Raw genomic sequence first — 22,403 nt, 5'->3', positions numbered from 1 at the left:
CCTCCGGCGCTGTTCCTTGTAAGGCCTCCGCCTCCCTTCGGCTGGATGCTGTTAGGGGGCAGGAGCTGCTGTGCCCTTCTGCCGCGGGGAGTCCCCTGAGCCGCAGGAAGCCAGAGGGGTTGAATCCTGGGCCTTGGGAGTGCGGAGGCCCCATGCCTCTCCTCCTGGTAAGGCTTTCCTTCCGAATCCTGCCCTGCAGCCTTTCTGCCTTGGCTGAGCCAGCAGAGGGAAGGAGGCCGAACTTTTCTGGAGGGGGCAAAGCAGGAGGCTGCACACAGCCCCCTGCAGTGCTAAATCATTCAGTAATTCGGGGGTCTGTGTGCGTGCGTGTGCGTGTGAGCGCTCAAGAGAGAGCACTTTCCCCACCCATGATCCTCCTGCAGAGAGCCCCAGGGTAGCCGGAAAGCGCCCGCTTCCCACAGGGTGGCCCCATTTGGCTGCACAGGCCTGAAGCAGGACGGAGGAAAGGCCAAGGCAGCAGCGGCCTCCTCCCTCTCCCAGACAGTCAGTCAGGACACGCCTTGGGACACAGACAATTGACTTTATATAGGAGGGCCAAGGCCGGCCCCCAGTGCAGGCAGCGCTGAAGCCCCAGATAAGGGCCGTTGGCTGGGTGGCTGCCCAGAGAGGCCCCCTTCCCAGCTAGATGCAGGAGCAGCTGTCTTGGGATGCCTGCAGCGCCTCTTGTGGTCAGAGAAGGAACAGTCGGGGAGCTGTGGGGCGGAGGTCTGGTCCTGGCTGAGCCGTGGGGACAGGCAGTGCCTTCCAGCTGCCCAGGAGTCACTCACGGCAAGGCAACTGCTGAATTGCCAGCTGGGGGGATCGGGAGCCCTCTTGCCCGCTGCTGTGCCACTGATGACGCCTGCCTGCCTTCTGCCCAGGAGGAGGAGGGAGCTGCCGCCTATAGGACCTGGTTGCTGCTCTGCCCTGGGTACAGTTCGGAGGGCCCGTTGGCCTCGTTGCTCAGGGCATCACCTGTGGGGAGGCATTTGAAAAGGGGTGGATTGCTTTGGCACCAGAGGCCCCAAAGAGCCCGCTGCCAGGTCAGCCCCTCGGCATCCGTACCTATGTGGCAGCGATGCACCCAGATCCGGTGGCCGTCATACTTGCAGCTGCATTTCATGGCGTTGTTGGTGAAATCGCTCTCTGCCACTTCGTATCTGGGGTTGATCACCACCTGGGGAGCAGGAGGGGAGATGGGAGGGCAGCTGGAGGGGAGGCTCACAGGACGGGGTGCCACTGGGGCTGCACGGCAAGGCTGGCTTTATCGGGCGTCCCATCTCAACCCCCTCCCCCATCTCTCTGGGCTGCAGGACAGAAGGCCCAACTTTGCCTTGGCAATCTCCGCCCCGTGTCCAGCTCTGCAGCTGAGGCCTGGCAGCCTCCGCATTTATGCCCTCCCACACCCTGTGCCCAGATTCCCAACACTGGTGACTGAAACCACCAAAGGCCACTCCTGCCTGTTCCCGCAGAGCCTCACCTGCAGGATGTAGTTCCCGGCTTTGACATCTGTCATGTCGATCCACTGGCAGTCAATATCGTGCCTGTAGAGGTCCCAGCAGCCCACCGTGATGCCTTGCTCTCCAAAGTTGGCACATTCATAGCGTTTGCCCACCTCTGCCCGAGGGAGGGAGGGAGGGAGAGAAGGAAGGCTGAATTGGGCCTTGCAGGCAGGGAAGGAACCCTAACCCTAGCCCGAAGATCTGAGGGTGGGTGTGGCTGGACACCTGGCCCTGCTGGGTCACTGCCCACACAGGGCCGCCTACCTTCTTCACATTCTGTGTCCTCCAGGCAGAAGCTGGCCTTGTGCCCTTCAGCCACCCTGGTCCCGTTGAGCGTCAGGAGGTCGTAGTGCGTGAAGACGTCCATGCTGTGGTAGTGCCTGAAACGGGAGGGCCCAGAGCATGAGAGGCCCTGTGCTGGGTAGGGGGAACGTGTGTGTGTGTGTGTCTGTGCTGCCCCTCCTCACTCTCACCCGTGGCACTCATGCCAGACCCAGGAGTGGCGTCCTGCCTTGGGGCGGAAGTCGGCCCGGCCATTGTTGTGGATCTGGGAGGAGAAGCGCAGCAGCCGGCGGTGTCCGTAAGGCCAGTTGGCGCTGCGGGCAGTGCTGGACAGGCAGTTCTCCTCTGCTGCGCAGTAGAGCATGTGCAGAGGCCGGTCCTCGATGTACGCCGTCTCTTGCACCAGTGCCGCATGGAGCAACAGATCTGAGGCAGCTGTAAGTATGGAAGGAGACGGGTGCTGCCTGGGGAGCCGTGTCTGTCTAGCAAATCAGGTGTGGGGGGGGGGGATTCGGCTGACCGGACCCTTTCATTGAGTGAAGCGAACCAATGTTCCCTGAAGGCTGCAGGGGAGCCCCCTGACAGGAGAGGGAGTTGGGGCTCTGGCCAGGCCAGAAACTTGGGGAGAAGGCCCCCCAAACCCTCTTACTCTCAGAGCAGATGACGCCGGCAGCAAAGCGGGTCCCCGTCTTGCGGCAGGAAACTCTGCCGTCGTGCTGGCAGTGGCTCAGTGCCATCTCATGCCCAGCACACCTCACCCCGCTCAGCACCATCTGGGTCACGTTGCTGGCGTCCCAGTACCAGGTTTCCTGGAGGAGGGAGACGAGAGGGACCCTCGGTGAGCCCAGTCGGAGGTGGGTGGATGGCTTGACGGGCCCTCCAATGGGAGCCCCCCACCCGCAGCCGCCACCCTCTCCAGCCTGGAAGAGCTCGGGTTAAGCGGCCCTGATCCCCTGGGGAGCCGCTGACCAGGATATCCCGCTGCCCCTGGGGAGCCAGCTCTCCTTTCTAGCCTCCGGTGGCCTTCGGTTGATTTCACATGGGAACCGTTATGCGCCCTGCCCCACCCTTCAGGACAGCGGTTGCTGCCCTGGTGCGTGGGACCCACATTTGTGTTTAGGCCCATAGGTGAATCCCTCCCCCAGGGTCCATGAGGATGTGCCTGGCCTCCCTCCCAGCGGCCAGGCTGGACCGGGGCAGCAGTGACCTACTTGCAAGCCGTGGTTGGCGAAGCCCAGGCCCAGCTGGCGGCAGGCCACCATCGCTTCGAGGGTCCCCCAGCCTTCTCCGCAGATCAGCCCCCACTGGCGGGCACGGTTGCCCCTGGCTGCCATGGCTACTTCGACCCGCCCCTCAAAGCGGCTCCGTCCCCCACTCAGGCGGATCTGTGGGGAAAGTGGGGGGGGGGGAGGCCTGCCTGAGCCAGGGAGTCCCCCCATCTCTCGGATTCGCCCTCCTCCTTTTCCGGCTTTCCCAAGATGGCCCCAGGCACCCCCCACCCTGCTCCCTTTGCAATACTTCCTCCCCAAATCTTCCAGAGGCTTCCTTTTGGCTGGGGGGTGAAAGATGGACCACTCAGGAGGCGTATCCCCCCTCTTCCCTGGACCCAGCTCTCCTGTCCAGAGAGGAAGAGGCGTGGGGAAAGCTTTGGATGCCAAGGGTGGCACAGGGGCACCAGAGTGGGAACCTGGTCCAAATGCAAAATTGGGGAGGGGGGAATGGTGGGGCACTGCAGAGCTGGGAGCGGGAGGAGTTCCTGGGGTGCGATGGGGAGAAGAGCTAAGACAAGTGGCAGCCACACTTTGGAAGAGGACCAGCCAGGGTGGCCCCTTCCGAGAAACGCCCCCCTCAAGCTGGCTGTGTGCAGCCACATGCAGACGGCTGCAGAGTCTTGAGAATGGGGGCCAGTGGTCCTTTTGCTACCCGCTGAGTGGATCAGGTGAGGCATCCACAAGGCGGCTGCTGGGGGGCCTTTGGGAGCCGTGGAAGCCTTGCCCCACCCTGTGGGGAGAGGGGCTCCTGCTCTCCGGCTGCCCCCAAGGCCTTGGTCAGCTGACTGGCCAGGAGAAAGAAGTGCTGCTCCAGAGAAAGGGTGTAAGAGTTACGATTTAGATGAAGTTGGAATTAACTGGAAATGTACAAGAAATTGAAACTGAACCAAATTTATGGGCAGGCCACAATCCAATAAAAATCAGTTGGGAGGGACAAAGGTGGACTTTAAACCAACCGATAATAAAAGATAAGGGATTCATACAGATGATGGAAAGAGAAATGGCATTTAAAAAAAAGAAAATAGAAAGGAAGAGCATGTTACAGAACACGTGGGCTGCTGCCAAAGTATCGTAAGAATCATAAGGCTATAATCTATATGGCACAGAAAAAAACAAAATCAAAAGGCCTTAGAACAAGAATATAAACAATTTGAATTAAAGTTACAAAAAGAATCGCAAAGAATATTCTTAAGAAATAGAATGGAGCTGATTAGGCACAAATTAAATCTTATAGGAAAGGATGAATTGGCACAACGAATAAAAAGAACAAGGCAAAATTTCTTGGAAAATGCTAATAAACCGGGAAGGTGGCTAGCTTATAGACTGAAGAAAGAAAAGAAGAATTGGATAATAAAAGTACAGGATGAGGAAGGCATATTACGTAGTCAATCTGAAAAGAAAAGAGATATAGTTTCATGATTTTTATGAGAGATTATACGAATCTGACAAAATTAAAGAGGAAAGAATAATACAGTATTTGGAGAAAGCCAATTTACCTAAAATCCTCGAAACGGTTAAAGAATAGGCTGGAGGAAAGAATATCAATGACTAGATGGTCTACCAGTAGAGATATATAAAGAATTAGAAGACACCGTGAGTCTGTCAATGCTAGAAGTATACAGTGAAGTATATTAACGGAAGCTAAAATTATGAACACATGGAATGAGGTCTACATTACTCTGATCCCAAAAGAAAATTCGGACATAACCCAAATAAAAAATTGTAGACCAATTTCATTACTAAACGCAGGCTATAAAATTTTTGCATCAATAATTGGTGAAAGATTAAAAAGCTTTTTAAATGAATTCATCCACCCAGATCAAAATGAGCTTTTAGCTAAGAGACAAATTAGAAATAATGTCAGAATAAGTATGGATGTACTAGAATATTATGAAACACATAATGATAAACAACCAATATTCCTGGACACGCAGAAAGCATTTGATAATATAAATTGGCAATTTATGTCGCAACAATTAATAGCAATAGCAATAGCAATAGCAGTAGACTTATATACCGCTTCATAGGGCTTTCAGCCCTCTCTAAGCGGTTTACAGAGAGTCAGCATATTGCCCCCAACAATCTGGGTCCTCATTTTACCCACCTCGGAAGGATGGAAGGCTGAGTCAACCCTGAGCCGGTGAGATTTGAACCGCTGAACTGCTGATCTAGCAGTAGCCTGCAGTGCTGCATTTAACCACTGCGCCACCTTGGCTCTTCTTCCAAATTCTTATGGAATTTGGAGGGAAATTTATGAATATGATAAAAGCAATTTACACTCAACAGAATGCAAAAGTATTGGTTAATAGAGATGTGACAGAAAGTTTTAGTATACAAAAAGGAACAAGGCATGGTTGTCCCCTCTCCCCATTACTATTTATTTTAGTAGAAGTATTGACCAGGAATATAAGGCAAGACACAGAGATAAAATGAATGGAAATTAGAAACAAAAAATATAAGCTCCGAGCCTTTGCTGATGATTTAGTTTTTGTACTAGAAGAACACATAGAATTGCCCTAAATTGATAAAGAAAATTGAGGAGCATGGAGAAGCGGCAGGGATGAAAATAAACAAAGATAAAACCAAGGTATTAGTCAAAAATCTCACCAACAAAAAGAAAAAGGGGTTGACGGAAAACGTTGGCTTACAGATGGAAAAAAGAGTTAAGTACCTTGGTATTTTCCTAACAGCAGAGTGTGGGACACTCAAAGAGGACAATTATACAAGGCTGATACCACAAATTAAAATAGATTTGGAAAGGTGGAGGAATGGAGAGTTATCGATGATAGGGAGAATTGTAGTTCCAAACCATACCAGTAAAATTAGAAAAGAATTTTTTTGACAAACTAAATAAAATGATTTTGAAGTATATTTAGCAAGGTAAAAAATTGAGAATAAAACTGAAATTGCTACAGGACTTTAGGAATAATGGTTGTTTTGGTTCCCAGACTGGGAACTATATTATCAGGCCACAGTTCTCACCTGGCTACATACTGAGTTCAAACCAGAAACGTCCCTTTTAGATACACTGTCGGAAAATTATGATAAAGCAACCTTATATGTAACAGTGTTACATATATTGACGGCAGCAATAATAATATATGCTAAATATTGGAAAAATGCGAACACCCCACTGGACGATGATATAATTAGGAAAATCTGGGATTGTGAGAAGGAAGTTGACGAATGTCAATAATTGTTAGTATAGAAAATAAAGATGCTATAGAATTATGGATATAATATGGAAAAATTGTAAATAGGTTAACGTAACTAGAAATTTAGTTAAAGCTCATATTCCTCCCCCCCCTTTGGTTGTATTATAATTACTGTAAATATATTATTGTTATCGTTATTAGCTTGTTAAGTACGTTAAGATTTGCTATTGATTTTTCTTTGGCTTTGCTTTGTTGGCAACTGTTGTTGCCCTGAGACGGCACAGTTTTTTCAATGAAGTATTTTTTAAGAGAGAGGCGCTGCTTGCACCCTCCCCCCACCCCCACCCCCGCTCCTCTGCCCAGCCAACCGTGGTCTCGTGGGCCATGTAAGGCACATTGCAGCGGACAGCCGCGTCCTCCGAGTGCCTGCAGTCCTGCTGGGTGATGTTCTTGTGCGGGCAGCTCCAGAGAGACTTTTCAGGGCCCAGGCACTGGACCTCGCTCAGGTGGATCTGGCCCATCCCTGTCCAGAGAGGGGAAAGTCAAGAGCAGCCTTCCTCGCACTGACACCCCGCCCCCCTCGGCTGCTGCATCCCAGCTCCTAGCAGGGCTGCTGGGAAGGCTGCTGTGAGCCGCCCATCACGCCTGAGTGGCAACTGTGACACCTGCGGCCCACTGGAGAAGCCTGCCTCAAATAAGCCCAGAGTGGCACAGGATGATGCGGCTGGTGCCCCCCCCCCCCTCACCTTGGCCCATGCGTGCTCCCGTCAGGGCTTCCTTGGCACTGCCAAATCCCAGCTCACGGCAGACCACACTGGCTGACAGCAGGTTCCAGCGGTCGTCACAGATGGTGCCCCACTCGCCATTCTTTAGCAACTCCACCCGGCCCTCACCAATCTTGGCTCCCCCTTTCAGCCGGACCGACAGCTGCGGAGGAGCACAGGGACGGTCAGCGCCAGGAGCTTCAGTGCCCAGCCCGCCTTCCCCGGAGGCATCCTGGGTGCCAATAGTCCTTTGCTCACCTGTCGCTGTGGCTGCTGCCCCCGCCTCTTTTTCTGGGCATTTCCTCCAGCAAAGAGGGGGCCCGGCACACAACTCACCACGGCCGGCATGCCCCCCTTGCAGGCCCCCGTGACGTTGCCCTTGTAGAACTCGAAGGGACAGGCCGAAAGGTGCACCTCGTCCCCGGCACAAGCGACCGAGTGCAGGCGGAACTGGTGCTGCTGGCGCTGCAAATATAGCCTGCAGGAGAAGACCAAGGGGCGGCGTGAGCCATGCGATTTCGCACAGACCCCTTGGGCTTCTGCCTCCTGCCCTGCCCCATATATTCCATGGGGGATGGAGAACCTCAGCAGGCAGGCCCCTCCTACAGCAGTGAAAAGCCCCGGTGGCACTCAGAAAATGCTCATCTGCTCAGTCCCAGTTACCCGTTGGTGCCCTACAGACCACCCACTGGTTTCCTTGGCATCAGGCTTGGCAACCCCAGGAAAGCTGAAACACCGAATAAGGGCAGCCGTTCTCTCGCGAGTGTCCACCCCATCAGTGCTTGGCCACATGCAGAGCAGCCTTGCTGGGCTGGAGCAGGGCGGTGTGGTGCGAGTGGAACCCAGGGGCGTCCTCCTCGCCCAGGAAAGACCACGGCCAGCTCTGGCGCGTGAGGCTCTGGCGCTGCTTCCAGAGGGGCCGCTCACAAGCTTTGGAAGCTCCAAGGAGGGAGAAGAGCTGCTCCTCTTGGCTCCTTCGCAATGGGTCCGGATAGTGGTTGCCATCAGGGCAGTGGGCACCTTCTGCAACCTGCGTGGCTCTGGCCAAAAGGCTGCCACTCCCAAGCACACTGCATGATTGTCATGCAGAACGCCAGCAGTTCAGCCCCGCTGCCAGTGCTGCTCCAATATGCAAACCGGGGGGGGGGAGGGGGGAGGGCTTGATGCAGAATTCAAAGCATCTGCGTGGCAGCCACCAGCAGCCCCAGAGCGGCCTCTCAAATGGAGCAAAATAGGCCAATTTCTGGAAGGTTCCCTGGGTCTCCAGCTTCTCAGCTCTTTGGGCATCTATGCGCTCATGCTTTGGCCAGTTGCCTTGCTTTGCACAGCAGGAGAGGCAGACGGTAGAAGAGCATCATCATCTGGATCTGGGCCTTCTCCCCACAGCCCTCCTGGCTGGCAAAGGATCCTCGCAAGGCGGACGGAGGCCCAATGAGTCAGCGGTCAAACTTCCCTGGGCAAGGCAGAGCACACTGGGGCTCTGTTTAAGGCAGCTGCCAGGTGGCCGCCCGGGGGCCTCGCAGCTACTCCTGCAAGGAGAGACGCCCTGGTCTCGGGACAAGGCTGGGGGCAGCTCTTCCAATGACCGCAGGAGCCTCCCTGAAGGGCTTCTGTTGCCGCTCCCGAAAGCTTCTGCCTTTGAATAGGACTGGCTGGTTGGAAAAGGATTTACGGATGCCTCCAGTATCCGGCTCGCGCTCCACAGGGCTGTCCCAGTCCGGAAGCGCCTCCACACAGCCAGATTTTCAGAAGCCCCCACGCTGCATGACAGCCCAGAGAGGCTCTGGATTCCCCCTGGGGGCAGCAGAAAAGAGCCCCGGGCTCCTCTGGGACCCCCAGCCGGTGTGTCTCCCAGCACTGCCTCCAGGTGTCACGTCAAGGACTTCAGGGAAGTTCATCAACCCCAGAGAGGGGCCTATGCTTTGCCCTTCCCTCCCCCCGAAGCCACCTGACCTCAAGAAGCCCGGACCAAACGGCAACCTTCCCGCTGTCTTCTGGTTCCGGCCCCTCTCGGCGTTTGTTCCCAGGGAAGACAGAGAGGGAGAGGCTGCCCTTCGTGGGGATGTTGACCCCACGGCTGAAGAGCCCACAGTACGGGAGGCTTCGGCCGAGCAGTGGGTTGGACTGGATAGCATCGTGGACCCCTCCCCATTTTCCAGCACTAGCCCTCTGCTCCGCCCACTCGTCAGGAGGACCACTCCCAGTTCTGGCCTCTGGGGGCGGCCTGGGTGCTTCCTGCCCAGAGGGAGCCTGGACTTGACCTTCCCTTTCGGAGATCTTAGCAAGAGGCCTTTTGCTCCCCAGTAGCCCACTCCTCAGAGAGGCATTCAGCCAGGAGTGAGCGAAGCCAGCCAGGTAAACCACAGACCTCCTGCCCACAAAGCCAGAAGCCTGTTGGGGGGACACCAAGGGGTGCTTTTGAATGAAGTTGCCCCATTCACAGCTGGATCTGCCACCCCAGCCAGGAGAAGGATGGCCAGGGAAAACTGCCACCTGACTGGGTTGGCTTTCTCCTTTGATCTGCTTGGAGAAGGGAGGGAGCCCTGCCCTTACCCCAGGCAGCCTCTTCCTGTCTCCAGATCTGCCCTGCCCTCTGGGCAAAGGCGGGGGGGGGGGGGGGAGAAGTGGTATTCAGCTGGTTCACACGAACTGGTAGCGGAAATTTGGCCTGGGTTGTTGAACCAGTAGTGGCCCCGGAGCCGCTGCCCACTCGCTGCCTGCCTTGGCTGGGCTGGGTAATGCGTCATTCCCTGGCTCCGGCCTTGCCCTGGAGCCGCCACCCGCTTGCCCTCTGCCTCACTTACTTGCCTTCCTTTCTGGTTGCCGTGGTGGTGGTGGTGGGACACGGCAAGGCTCGGCCGCCTTTTGCGGGAAGCCGCAAGCCACCAGTTGTTTTTGGCTGCCTTCTGAGCAGCTCTCCGGCACAGTGTCCCTCCGGTGAGGCAGGCAGACTCCTGGCCAGGTCCGGCGGCCAGCCGCAAATGGAACCGGCAAGCAATGGGGTGCGTGTGTGCAGCCGGTGCAAAGAACACGACAGCGGCGACGGTCACGGGAAATCACTGCTGTTGCTGCCCTGTTTGTGCCAGCCATGCACGCGCACCCCATTGCCTGCTGGTTCCACTTGCGGCTGGTCACCGGACCCAGCCAGGGGAACGGCCTGCTGCACCAAAGGGAGGGTGTTGCAGAGGAGCTGCTTGGGGGCAGCCTCCAGCCTCAGTCTTTTCGGTACGTTGACGTGGGGAGCAGCATAAAGGGACGAGCAGCCGCAGGAGTTGCCTTCCGAGCAGCTCCACTGCGAAGGGAGGCAGAAACGTTTGGCCTCTCCCTGCCGCAGCATTCGACGTGGCTGATTCTCTCCTCCTTCTTGGGCTCGGACACACGGAGCGGGGGGAGAAGCAGCCAGGTTGGACGCTAGAAGACTTGGCCGAACCTTTCTGTGGGTTCTGTGGGTGTGGTTTGGATGGGCGTGGCTTGGTGCCCCCCCCCACCTTGCCGTAAGCGATGTCGACTCGGTCACGGCCACTCTGTCACATGACCCCCCCACTAAGCCACGCCCACCAAACCGGTAGGGGGAAAATATGAAGCCCACCACTGAATGCAAGGTAACCATCATGGGAAGGTCACCCCCGGGACAGCCTCCCCTGCAGAAAACAGGGAAGGGGGACGCGGTACCCTTTGAAGGTTTCCAGGCTCCCCACAACCCTGCTTGGATGCAGCCAAGCAAGGGATCCTGTGGGCTCTTACTTGTAGAAGTTGCGGTTGGCCTTCCTCTCGGCCGGGAAGCCCAGCATCCCACAAATCACACGGCTTTCCTGACTTCCCCAGTTCTCGTCGCAGATCTGGGCCCAGCTGCTTTTGTGGCGGACTTCCACGATGCCCTCTGTGACGGGCAGCGGACGCTGGGCCTGGGACACCACTGGGCGCAGACGCACCTCCTCCACCTGGTTCTGCTCTGCCTAGAGAGGAGGAGAAGACGTCACTCATGTTAGCACATTCACTCCTGAGGCCCCGGCCAGTCTGTCTGTCCAGAATGGTTGGGGGGAATTTTCTCTCTCTCTCCTCTGCCAGGTGAGCCTTCCTTCTGTAGCTCCATGGCCCTGGGCTCCACTCTCTCTCTCTCTCTTGCCCCCTCCTCCCCCAACTGTTAAAGGGCTGCTCTGTTTAGGGAGAAGGAGCGTCTGCCAAAAGGCAGAAGGGAAGAGGAGGTGGGACTGCATGGAACAGAATGCCATGAAGGGCCAGGAAAATGTCTAGCATTGCGCGAGGAGAAGAGTCAAAATGGAGGATGGGTGAAATGGGGATCTGGAAGAGACTGTAGAAAATGCACCTACGAGAGCAGTTCCTGCAAAAGGAGGGAAAGAAAACAAGTTTGATGTTAATACCAGGAAATGTGTTGGAACAAATAATTGGGCAGCCCATTTGCAAGATGGGCCACTTTCACTAGGCCTTGGCAGCTGACATGCCACCCACCCCCCACCTCTTCCTTCCTCAGAGTCAGTGGTGGAGGGGAGGAGGAATGGGACTGGCATAATTTTATCTTGATGTCAGCAAGGCTTTTGACAAAAGTCTAATTAATGAACAAACTGTCTTGCCTGAGCTTACTCAACACAAGAAACTTCACACTGATTTGCATGTTGTTGAGTAGCCTCACCTGTGCTAACCAGGGAAGGGCGAGGGATGGTGCCTCCATGTGATTCCGGCCACTTCATGGCCTCTGTCGGGGCACGGAGAAGCCCCATCTCAGCCCCCTGGAGACAGCAGCCCAAAGAAGGAAGTCCTGCTAGGAAGAGGATCTTCCAAATGACTTGGGAGCTGCACCTAACCTCCCAGGCTCAGTTTAATAAGGGTCCTTTTGTGCCCCGAGCCTTTAGAGACCACCATGGCCACCCAGCGCTCCAGGAGCCTTTGGAACAGGTGATGGGGGACAGGACTGACTTCTAAGCCTCCTGGCCATGACTTCTTCCCACAGGCCCCTGAGGGCCGCCTCGTGGGCCTCCCTGAAACTGTTTGGGACACAGTGACAGAGGCAGAGGCATCGCACTGGCTGAGTGCCGCCCTGGACTGGCCTAATGCTCCTTATGCTGTCCTTGCACCGCTCGCTCTGGCCTGCGGCGTCCCTCCCCAGCTGCGTCTTCTGGGCCGGCTCACCTCAATCACATTGGAGTCAGTGAAGCCGGCGATGCGCTCGTCCTTGCAGACAACACCCGCGTCCTCCTCGTGGGAGCAGTCGCTGTTTCCCCAGCCCCGCGACTGGCACTCAGCAATGCTCTTCTCGTGGCCACCGCAGCTCACATTGTCCAGCCAAATGCGCCCTGTGGAGTGACCACCAGACCTTTGGGAATGCTGTTGCTGGCTCAGGCGTTTTGCTTAAAGTCACGCTTGCTACCTCAGGTAGGGCTTTCAGCTTCGGAGCCCTGGAGTTTGGGGGAAGTGGCGCGTTCCTATTCCACGATGACCCACCTTCTCCAGCCCCAGGGTGGGGCAGGATCGGGCAGATCTGCCCTTGGTGGGCCCATCCCTGTCCCAGTGATGCTCACCAACTCCTTTGCCATACTTTGCACTGTGAGTCCAGCCTGTGGCAGCCACAAACCCCAGGTGCCGGCAGAGGATGTGGGCGTTGGCCAGCGTGAAGTCGTCATCGCAGACGGTGCCCCATTCCTGGTTGTAGAAAACCTCAACGCGCCCCTCGTTGTGCTTACGGGGGTAGCCGGCCAGTCGGAAGCGCAGGTTGGGCGATGGCGGGCTCTGCCTGGTGGGGGCACGGCTGGGTGGCTGGGCCAGACTCACCCACAGCCAGGGGCCGCACAGGAAGCCAAGGAGCGGCCGCTGAACGAGACGCATCTTCCTTGGGTCAGGCCTGCATGGGGTGGGAGGTTAGTGCTCACTGCTGGCTGAGAACAAGGATGCCAGCCCGGGTCGCTTGGCCTCGCCCTCCCCACAGCAGCAGGAAGAGCCTGTAGTGGTCAGAGCTCGTGGGGCAGGGGGCTCGAGCGAAGAGCCCCCTGCCGCCCTTGGAAGGCACCCAGTCTTGAGGACGCCAAAAGAAGACTTTCAGATTGGCAAAAAGCACAGGCAGACCCCTCCCCATCACCCTTCTCCTCCTGACCTGGGCATTGCTCCTGCTTCTTCCTCCTCCTCCTCCTCCTCCTCCTCCTCTTTGGCCTCTACCTGCCTGCCTGCCTCCCTCCCTCCTTCAGCTGGGTTCTGTCGGACAGGAAGGCAGCCCCAGGCCCCACGAGGGACATTCCTCATCCCTGGCCACAGAAGTTACGCTGGACACACAGCAGCATGGGGGTGTGTTTCACCCTTCTGCATTTCAAACACCGTCCTTGGAGCCTTTTCCATTAGGGAAGGGAGCCCTTTCCCCAAGAGGCAGGGGCACTGGTGAGATGAGAAGAAATCCCTGTCTTTCATGGAGGACCAACTGAGTAGCCCCCCCCCCCAGGTAAGGCCCTTCTTTTGACCTCCCCCACAAACTGAGCAGTGGGGGGGGGGCAGGTGGGAAAGGATTATCCAGCTGCTGGCATTTCTTTCCTGGAAAGCGGAGGCTGTGTTTTGATTTGAGTGGGCAGGACCATGGGTTGGGGACGCTGAGAAGGCCAGGCTGGATCCCAGTCCCTCGGCAGCTCATGGGCCGGTTCTTCCATGGCCAGAGCAGAAGAGGGAAGGAGGGCAGGCCTGGCGGGAGTTTCCTGGCCTTCTGCAAGGGGAACTGGGTGGGCGGGATTTTCTCAAGGCAGCTTTTGATTGACGGAGTCCTTCTGGAAAGTTCTCCCAGTACTGCCTGTTGGGAAACTTCACATTAAGGGTGGGAGAAGCTGGCCCCCCACCCCATGACCAAGACAGCTGCTTGGTCATTCCCTAATATGCCAGACCGGCTGTAGGGCAGACACGAGGGCAGCCTAGGAACTCTTTCCCCCCAGCTTTGGTTGTGACCAGAGCTCTCTGGCCAGGACTGCTCCCTTCCTTCGGGAGGGGGGAATCCCCCCTCAGTGATGTATTCTCAGGTCATCCTGCGCCACGTCTGGTGCCTCAGAGGGGGTCCGTTTTTGGCAAACAGCCCCACCCCCAAGTACCCCAGGCCCGATTCCAATCCTGCCGCTGGCCCAAGCTCTCAGATGGGAGCCAGGAAAGCCTGCAAGGTCTCCCCCTCTGACCATCTTCCACTCTTACTTGAACTTCTAGGCTGACCCTTTGGGGCTCCCTTCAACCTCTGCCACCTTGCCAGGGGCAGCAGCCATGCCCGCCTTGTTTCTGGCTCTGAGATTGCAGAAGACGGGGCAAGCGGGGGCCATTGGGGTGGTTGGGGGAATTATGCCCACGGGAGAGAGTCGGAGCATTGCGATCATAACAGGGAGAGGCAGATATGGCGGGGACTTTAGGGCTGGCCATTATAGGGGAAGGAGGGTTCGCTATATTGCAGAGATCCCTCCTTCCGGCCCTATGAGTCCCACTCCAAGGTCAGATGGCGTGAGCGATCAGGACCCTGGTCTCAGGCTGCTGTCGCTAAATGCCAGGTCTGTTACCCATAAGGCTCCCCTCGTCCGGGACTTGATTGTAGACGAGGGGGCAGACCTGGCATGTATTACTGAAACATGGCTGGGCACGGAGGGAGGAGTCCCCCTCGTAGAGCTGTGCCCAGACGGGTTTCAGGTGCTTCATCAGCCGAGAGCCCAGGGAAGGGGTGGCGGTGTGGCTATTGTAGTCCGGGAGTCTTTAGCTCCTCGTAGGCTCCCTGCTCCGGAGCTTGTCGGGTGTGAGTCCCTGCTAGTGAAGTTGGACCTCAAGGGTCAAGCGGGTTTGCTGCTAACGTACCTGCCTCCCAACTGCGTTGCAGCGGCCCTCCCTGCGCTCCTCGAGTCAATAGCCGAGCTAGCAATTGAGTTCCCTAGACTAATGGTTCTGGGGGACTTCAATTTGCCTTCGCTCGGTGAACACTCGGATGGAGCGCAGGAGTTCATGGCCTCCATGACAGCCATGGGCCTGACCCAGGTAATTCGAGGCCCTACCCACTTGGCAGGACATACACTCGACCTCGTATTCCTCTCGGAGCAGTGGAGTTATGATCTTGGTCTGAGGGGAAATGAGATCACTCCCCTGTCGTGGTCAGACCACTACCTACTGAGGCTAGACTTCCGGAGGCCAAACCCCCACCGTAGGGAGGAGGAACCGACCAGGTGGTTCCGCCCCAGGCGACTGATGGACCCTGTTAGGTTCCAGACGGAGCTTGGGGTCATTCCAGATGCTCTCGCCCACAGTTCGGCGGAGACTATTGCTGCGGCCTGGCACTCGGCGGCATCAGAGTCTCTAGACCGAATTGCGCCACTACGGCCCCTCCGGGTCAGCGGCTCGCGGAGACCCCCTTGGTTCACCGAGGAGCTCCGCGAGATAAAGCGCCGGAGGAGACGCCTAGAGCACCGGTGGAGATCCGACAGGTCCGTATCGAACCGAGCACTGTTGACAGCTTGCACCAAGGAGTATGTTTGGGCATTGAGAACCGCCAAAAGATCACACATTGCCTCCTTGGTAGCGTCCGCCGAGTCTCGCCCAGCCGCCCTGTTCAGGATAACCCGCTCCCTCCTAAATAGGAGGGAGACGGGGAACACCCTGCAGGGTAAGGCTGAGGAATATAGTCAGTTCTTGGCGGACAAAATTGCTCGGTTTCGATCGGAACTGGACTCCACCCCTGCAGATCCAGCCGGGACACAGGGGAATAACTTGGTAGACCATCTCTGGGTTGAGTTTCAGGATGTTGCCTCTGGGGATGTGGACAAGGCTATGCGAGCTGTGAGTTCCTCCACCTGCATACTGGACCCGTGTCCCTCTTGGCTGACTGCCAACAGCAGAGAGGTGACACGAGGCTGGATCCAGGCGGTTGTTACCGCCTCTCTTCGGGAGGGACACCTCCCCACCGCGCTTAAGGCGGCGGTGGTGAGGCCCCTCCTGAAGAAACCGTCTTTGGATCCAGCAGTTCTTAACAACTATCGTCCAGTCTCCAACCTCCCCTTTCTGGGGAAGGTTGTGGAGAAGGTGGTGGCCTTACAGCTACAGCGTACCTTGGAGGAAGCTAACTACCTTGACCCCTTCCAGTCTGGCTTCAGGCCCGGTTACAGCACTGAAACCGCTTTGGTCGCATTGACCGATGATCTCTGGAGAGCCAGAGATGGAGGCTATGCGTCCATCCTGGTTCTCCTCGACCTCTCAGCGGCTTTCGATACCATCGACCATGGTATCCTTCTGCGATGACTGCGGGAGGTGGGGGTGGGCGGCACTGTTTTACAGTGGTTCTCCTCCTACCTCTCGGACAGGTCGCAGTCGGTGTTGGTGGGGAGGGAGAGATCGTCCCCGAGGCCCCTAACCTATGGGGTGCCGCAGGGCTCGGTTCTGTCCCCCCTGCTATTTAACATATACATGAAACCGCTGGGCGAGATCATTCGGAGGCACGGGATTAAGTACCATCAATATGCGGACGATACGCAGTTGTATCTGTCCGCCCCGTGCCAACTCAATGAAGCGGTGGACGTGATGAACCGGGGCCTTGAGGCTGTTAAAGACTGGATGAGAGCTAACAAACTGGTACTCAACCCGGAAAAGACCGAGTGGCTGTTGTGTTTTCCTCCCAAAAATTTGGTCAACGTGCCACCAATCAGGCTGGGGGGGCAAAATTTATACCCCTCAGACAGGGTCCGCAACTTGGGAGTCCTCCTGGATCCACAGCTGAGTTTTGACCATCACTTGTCGGCTGTGACCAGGGGGGCATTTGCCCAGGTTCGCCTGGTGCGCCAGTTGCGGCCCTACCTAGACCGGGAGGCTCTCACAACAGTCACTCGAGCCCTTGTGATCTCTAGGCTGGAATACTGCAATGTGCTCTACATGGGGCTGCCCTTGAAGAGCATCCGGCGACTTCAGCTAGTTCAGAACGCGGCCGCGCGAGTGATCATGGGCGCACCACGGTTCGCCCATATAACACCAATCCTCCGTGAGCTGCGCTGGCTACCTGTTGATCGTCGGGTGCACTTCAAGGTTTTACTTACCACCTATAAAGCGCTCCATGGTAGTGGATCTGACTATTTGAGAGACCGCCTTCTGCCAATTACCTCCCTGCGTCCCATCAGATCGCACAGAGTAGGCCTCCTCCGTATTCCATCCGCCAGTCAGTGCCGACTGGCGACTACGCGGAGGAGAGCCTTCTCAGTTGCAGCTCCGACATTATGGAACAACCTCCCCGTGGAGATCCGTACCCTCGCCACAGTCCAGGCCTTCCGCACAGCCCTCAAGATCTGGCTATCCCGTCAGGCCTGGGGATAGGATTACTCTCACCCCGCCCGAATGTTGAGTGAATGTTGTGTTTTATGGATAATTTTCTTTTATTCACGATTTTTTTTTTTTTTTCTTTTTAAGTCTTGTCTTGCACTCCCTTCCCCTGATTGTTGTGAGCCGCCCTGAGTCCCCTCAGGGAAAAGGGCGGCATACAAATACTCAATAAATACAAATACAAATACAAATACAAAAGACGGGGTTCTCCCTGGACAGCAGAGCAGCAAATCCTCCGCCTGTCACTGGGGGTCCCTGGGGGTTCCTGAGGTGGCTGCCTCCTCTGCCCCTCCATCCCCTCCTCCCGTGGGCAAAGTCCTCCCCCCTCGTTCAACATCGCCTTTAGCTATGGAGTGGTCAGTCTTGATGCCATATTGGCTCTGGGATGACCCAAGCGGCTGTGTTAGGTAGGATCCTACTGCAGCCCCCACCCCACCTGTAGCCCTGTTCCTCTGCTGAGGGGGACATGAACAAGTGGGGGAGCCTTAGGGGCTGCTCAGGGAAGCTGGGAAATGGCTGCCCCCCCCCCCGCTGGCAATGGCACCGCCCAGAAGCCAGTCGCCTGACTGGGCTGCCCTGAAAAGAGGCTTTGAAGCAGGGCACAGTTTGCCCTTTATGGGGTGACCACCCTGCCCTGCCTTGGTTGGTGCCTGGTTTCAGAGGCTCCCTCCGACTTGCCACCTTCTCTTCCCTCACTCAGGACCCTCCGGATGCAGCTCCATTGAGGGAAGGGAGGGGGAGGGGGCTCGGTGCACAAGGCGCAGAAGCCACCACTGATCTGTGTTGCAGTTTCATAGTTCTGAATGCTGGAGCCTCGTTCCTGCCCGGCTTTCAAAGGGTGCCACTTGCACTGCCCCGGCTCCTCGGGGGTGGGGGTGGGGGATGGGGCCGTGAGCTGCCGAGTCACTGGAAGAGGCGGGTTGCCCTCTAGGGCAGCCGGAGGAAATGGCCGAATGTGGGGCTGCGATTTAGAGGCGGCTGTGGTCACTGCTGCCAATTTTTTTATTTTTTTATTTAAAGGATGTATATGTCTCCCATCAAGCAATCCTGGGCAGCTCACAACAACAATAAAACCAATAAATAAAATATTCATGAAAGAGTAAAACCATAACACAGAAATCCTGCATCCAATTTACAAGTTGAGAGGTGAAGAGACGTCTTATGGGAGACTCAGCCGGGGATGACAATTTGCAAAATGAGGCACAATTTGACTACCTGAAAAATCTTCCAATGGGGTGGTAGTGGAGACCTTCTGTGAACCTGGGGGTCCAATTCTGCCTAGCTGAGTTTTTACCAGCATGCAACGATCCCTGGCAGGCTTGAAGTTGTAATGTGTGGAAGCCAAACGTGGCCTTACTACCCTCCTTTGGCCATTATCCAGAGCCCCAAAGCAGCTTTAGCTCCATCTCCACTGTCCACTCCCTTTGGGATGGGTCACGGGTGAGGGGCTTCAGGAGATGTCCTGCCCCAGGCAGGCTACTGACTGGGGGAGTTTCCCCCTCTGAATTTCTACATTCCCACCCAACTGAAACACACCGGAATTTGCCCAGGAAGGCCCCCCTCCCAGTCCCCAGAAATAATGCCATAGTTAAAAGGAAATTGAAACTGAAAACAGAAGGCTAGATTAGTTCAAACGCTTTGAGATTATTTAAATATTCTGATAGAAAGTGCACACCAAATTTTAAAATGTTCAAACAGGATAGGAGAGGTTGTACAGCAGTGGTTAAGCAGAATAGAGGTTACTTTGGCTCATGAATTCTGGCAAAGGCCAGGCAGAAGCAGCACCCCCCCCCCAATCAACCGGATGCTCAGGAGGGGCTTCCTAGAGGGGGAGCATCCCTTGTGGCAATTAAGTCCGTTTCTTGCACTGTGACTTCCGTTTGCAAAAGCAGGAGAGGCGAGTGGAGGGGGGGGAGTGTGGTGCTCCAGGGGTTTCCAGAAGAAAGAGCAAAGGGAGCAGATGCTGAACCGACCCAGGGAGGAAAGTGGGTCTCAGGACACCTGTATGGGAAATGGGGGCGGGGGAATAGAGGTTTGTGGGAGAAACTCAAAGCGAGAACACCTAGAAAAGACTGTCCGTGGCTTTGGCTAGGAATAAAAGGAATCCTGCTGGGGGCAGGGGGGCTGAGGTGGTGGGTGGTGGAGAGCAGGCAGCCCTTCTTAACTCCTAGGTTGCTAGTTGGAGTCCAGGCTGGTGCCCTGGGCTGCTCCAGCTCAGGATAAGAGAGAACGTGGTGAATTCAAACCAATCCGAGTCCCAGCGAATGACATCCTAGCGGCCTATGAACCAGCAGAGGTGATCACAAAACCTCTCTGTAAGGTCCTTGAGGAATCTTGGAAACCTGGCAAAGTGCCAGCAGGCGAGCCACTGTCAGCCCCACCTTCAAATATGGGCAGAAGAAGGAGCTTGGTTCAGACTTGGTAGCTTAATCTCTATGCTAGTAGAAGATTCCAAAATATCTACAAAGGTTGAGCTGAAAGGAATTTAGCAGGCTGAAATGGACAGTTCGGACACACAAAGTGAAAGTCCCAAAGGTTGGACGGGGGAGGCCTTACTTGGCAAAGGGGATCCAGTGCCCTGAAGAGGAGCCTCACCCAGCAATGTGCCGCAATTGCTAAAAGGGCCAATGGGTTCCAAGGACAGAGCAGAGTCTGTCCACCCCTGGAATAATTAAATCCAGTTTTGGTCATTTCCAGAGGTGTTTCCTCTCCTCTGCCTGGAGCCTTTTGCCCATTCAACATTAACAGGAGGGCTTCCAAGAGGGGGATGGGTCCAGTAAGGAAGCGGGTAATGTGGCCCTTACAGAAATGTGCCAGGTTCCCCCTCAGCGGATGCCTTCGGATAGAGGCTGGGTGGCCCTTTAATGAGACCCTGTTTCCTAACACAAAACCGGCCTCTTGAGAAGGGGAAATTAAGCACAGCACCACACAGGATGGCACCCAGATCCTCATCCCTCCCCTCAAATGGCTCCCACAGAAAGGCCCAGACTGCGGGAGAGACCAGAGACCAAGCAGGATGGGGCCAAATCCCCTGCTTGCTCTTCAGGAGGAGGGGATGGGCTCCCCCACTTCGCCTCCCCGACCCCACCAAACACCAGTGGGGTTTTTGCCTTGAGGCCATCCCGGAGGCCCCAGGAGGAGGAATAGAGCCCCCCCCCCCCCCCGGCCAGGCAATAGGGCCAGGCCGTTACAGAACGTCCTCAAGGCTGGGGGAGAGCGGGGTGGGGGCTGGGTGGGGGCTGGAGCACTTTCCCACCATTGGCTGCTCTCCCACTCAGGAAAGCTCCCGCCGCCCCCCCTAAAAAAGATGGAAGGAAAGGGGGGTCGCCCGGGGGGTTCCCTGCTCTCCTTGCGGTGGGTTGGAGGGGGTGCTGAAGGGGCTCTTGGGGAGACAAGCGGCTCCTGCGGCACTTCGCCCCACCGCCCTTTTCTTAAAGTCCAGCTGCCTTCGCTCAGCCAGCGGGCGTGGGCCGGAGCCCTCGCGCTCGCTTCACCCAACTGGCTAACTGGGCGCCTGCAAGGAAGAACGGGAACCTCCCCGCTCAGAGGCAGTCTATCGCTGAGCTCCACCAGGAGCGGGGCTGCCTCTGTTCCGGCGGGGGCGTTTGGAAGCGGGGGCTGGAGCTGTTCTGGAGTCCAGCGGGCAGCCTTGAAGCCCCCTCTCCCTCAACCCAACCCCGAAGCTCGGCGGGAAGGAGCGTCGCCTTCACTCTGCCTTCCAATCAGCAGCGCCCAAAGCATCCCGAGGCCGCCCGCTCCCGCTCCCGCCTCGCTCGCCAGGTCTTCGGCCGCCTTCGCGACGGAGCTTCCCGCCGAGCTGCAGCGAGGCGGAGCTGGCCGGCCTCTGTCGCCGCGCCTGCCCGGCAGCCGGGAAGCGAGAAGAGCCGCCTGTGTCCCGCGCGCCGCAGCCCGCTTCGTCTCAGGCAGAGGCCCGGCTCCCCTGGCCGCCCTGCCCTCCCGCCGCGCCCCAGGGAAGCTCCCCCGGCTGACCTGCTCCGTCCAGCCGCTCCGTCCGCCGCTGGCAGGCCGAGACAAGGGCCGCCCCGGCCGGCCTCTTCGTCACCCCGCCCCGTCCTGACGGGGCCTGTCCGGGGGCGTCCTGAGAGCGGCGGCTCTAGTCCAGGGCGGGACGGAGCGGGATGCCTTCGGGAGCGACGGAACTTTCCGACCGCAGCCGGCGCCGAGCGAGGCCGAGAGGGTCTGGAGGACTGGGCAGCCGCTGCGCCGTCCCTGTTTCGCCAGGGCTGCAGGAGAAGCGGCGGGCGGGTCGGTCTTCCCCCCCTCCTCCCCCAGGGCATCTCTGGCCTCCGCGCTTGTGGGCTTCGCAGAGTCCTTCCTTGCACCCAACCCGGAAAGGCCCCGAAGGCTTCCTCCGAGGGCCTCACGGAAAGGTTTTGTGCCGAGGAGGTGAGCCTGGTGGGAGCTGGCCTTGTCCTCCTTCCTGGCCCTGAAGGGCAACCCAATGCCCGCGCCCGCTCTCACCTCTGCCAGCCCACTTTGCTGGAACACCCAGCAGGACCACAGAACCTGCAACCACCCAACCTTCCAACTGTTGGCCTCCAAAAGGGGAAATGTTACCTTTGCAGATGACGCTGGTATGCTCGACTACTTTTGATAGAGCCAGCACTGTGCTGATGCTGCCCTTCTGGGCAGAGGTAGCCGTGGGGCACAGCCTTATGATGGTTGTCTTTTCTCTGTGGCTGGTTTCACTGGGGGCAGGGGGGGGGATGGATTTTTGGGATACCTTGGGGCTGGATACTCTTCACTTCCTACTTAGCATGAAACCCCCTTGGAGGCCCTTCATCAGCTACAGGTCATCTAACATCACAGGACACTGATGATAGTTGTTCAGGTCATCCTTGACTGACCAAGATGTGAGGTTTGAGCCCCATAGAGGTTTGAGAACACATCCAAGTCAAGACAAGGATATGGAGGGAAGAACTACCCTTCAGGGGTGGTGTAGCTCCTTTTTATACAGTTAGAAGCATCCTCACTAGCCTTATCAGCCTTATCTCTTTCCTGTTCCCACGATTGGCCATTTGGCCCCCTGTTCTTAAGGGCACAGATCAAACGTTCTTAGGCAGAAGGGGGACATATCGAAGGTGTCAGTTTTAC

The 22,403-nt window shown here is 56.8% G+C and overlaps 1 protein-coding gene across 1 annotated transcript; it reads right to left on the bottom strand.

Annotated features, from left to right (window-relative positions):
* Positions 1 to 339: 339 nt before the first annotated feature.
* On the bottom strand, positions 340 to 21,365 carry LOXL3 (lysyl oxidase like 3). Its single transcript, XM_032224496.1, has 14 exons — positions 21,279 to 21,365; positions 12,512 to 12,831; positions 12,123 to 12,286; positions 10,719 to 10,930; positions 7,233 to 7,452; positions 6,957 to 7,137; positions 6,579 to 6,733; positions 2,996 to 3,169; positions 2,434 to 2,593; positions 1,976 to 2,219; positions 1,767 to 1,882; positions 1,481 to 1,617; positions 1,066 to 1,177; positions 340 to 975 (listed from the first exon to the last, which is right to left on the bottom strand). The coding sequence occupies exons 2-14, from the start codon at positions 12,813 to 12,815 to the stop codon at positions 902 to 904; spliced, it is 2,253 nt and encodes a 750-aa protein (XP_032080387.1). The 5' UTR covers positions 12,816 to 12,831; positions 21,279 to 21,365; the 3' UTR covers positions 340 to 901.
* Positions 21,366 to 22,403: the final 1,038 nt, after the last annotated feature.

Source organism: Thamnophis elegans, chromosome 9 (genome assembly GCF_009769535.1).
Source record: "Thamnophis elegans isolate rThaEle1 chromosome 9, rThaEle1.pri, whole genome shotgun sequence".
Classification (NCBI taxonomy): domain Eukaryota; kingdom Metazoa; phylum Chordata; class Lepidosauria; order Squamata; family Colubridae; genus Thamnophis; species Thamnophis elegans.
This window is presented reverse-complemented; position numbering and strand designations above follow the sequence as displayed.

Bases quoted from the DNA above. Each gene is read 5' to 3' on its own strand.
- LOXL3 (XM_032224496.1), bottom strand. From the start codon at position 12,815: ATGCGTCTCGTTCAGCGGCCGCTCCTTGGCTTCCTGTGCGGCCCCTGG. The intron at 7,453-10,718 runs GTAAGAGCCCAC...CTTCTCCTGCAG, and splicing joins GCCAACCGCAACTTCTACAA to GCTATATTTGCAGCGCCAGC. The intron at 1,178-1,480 runs GTGAGGCTCTGC...CCTGCTCCCCAG, and splicing joins CCGGGAACTACATCCTGCAG to GTGGTGATCAACCCCAGATA.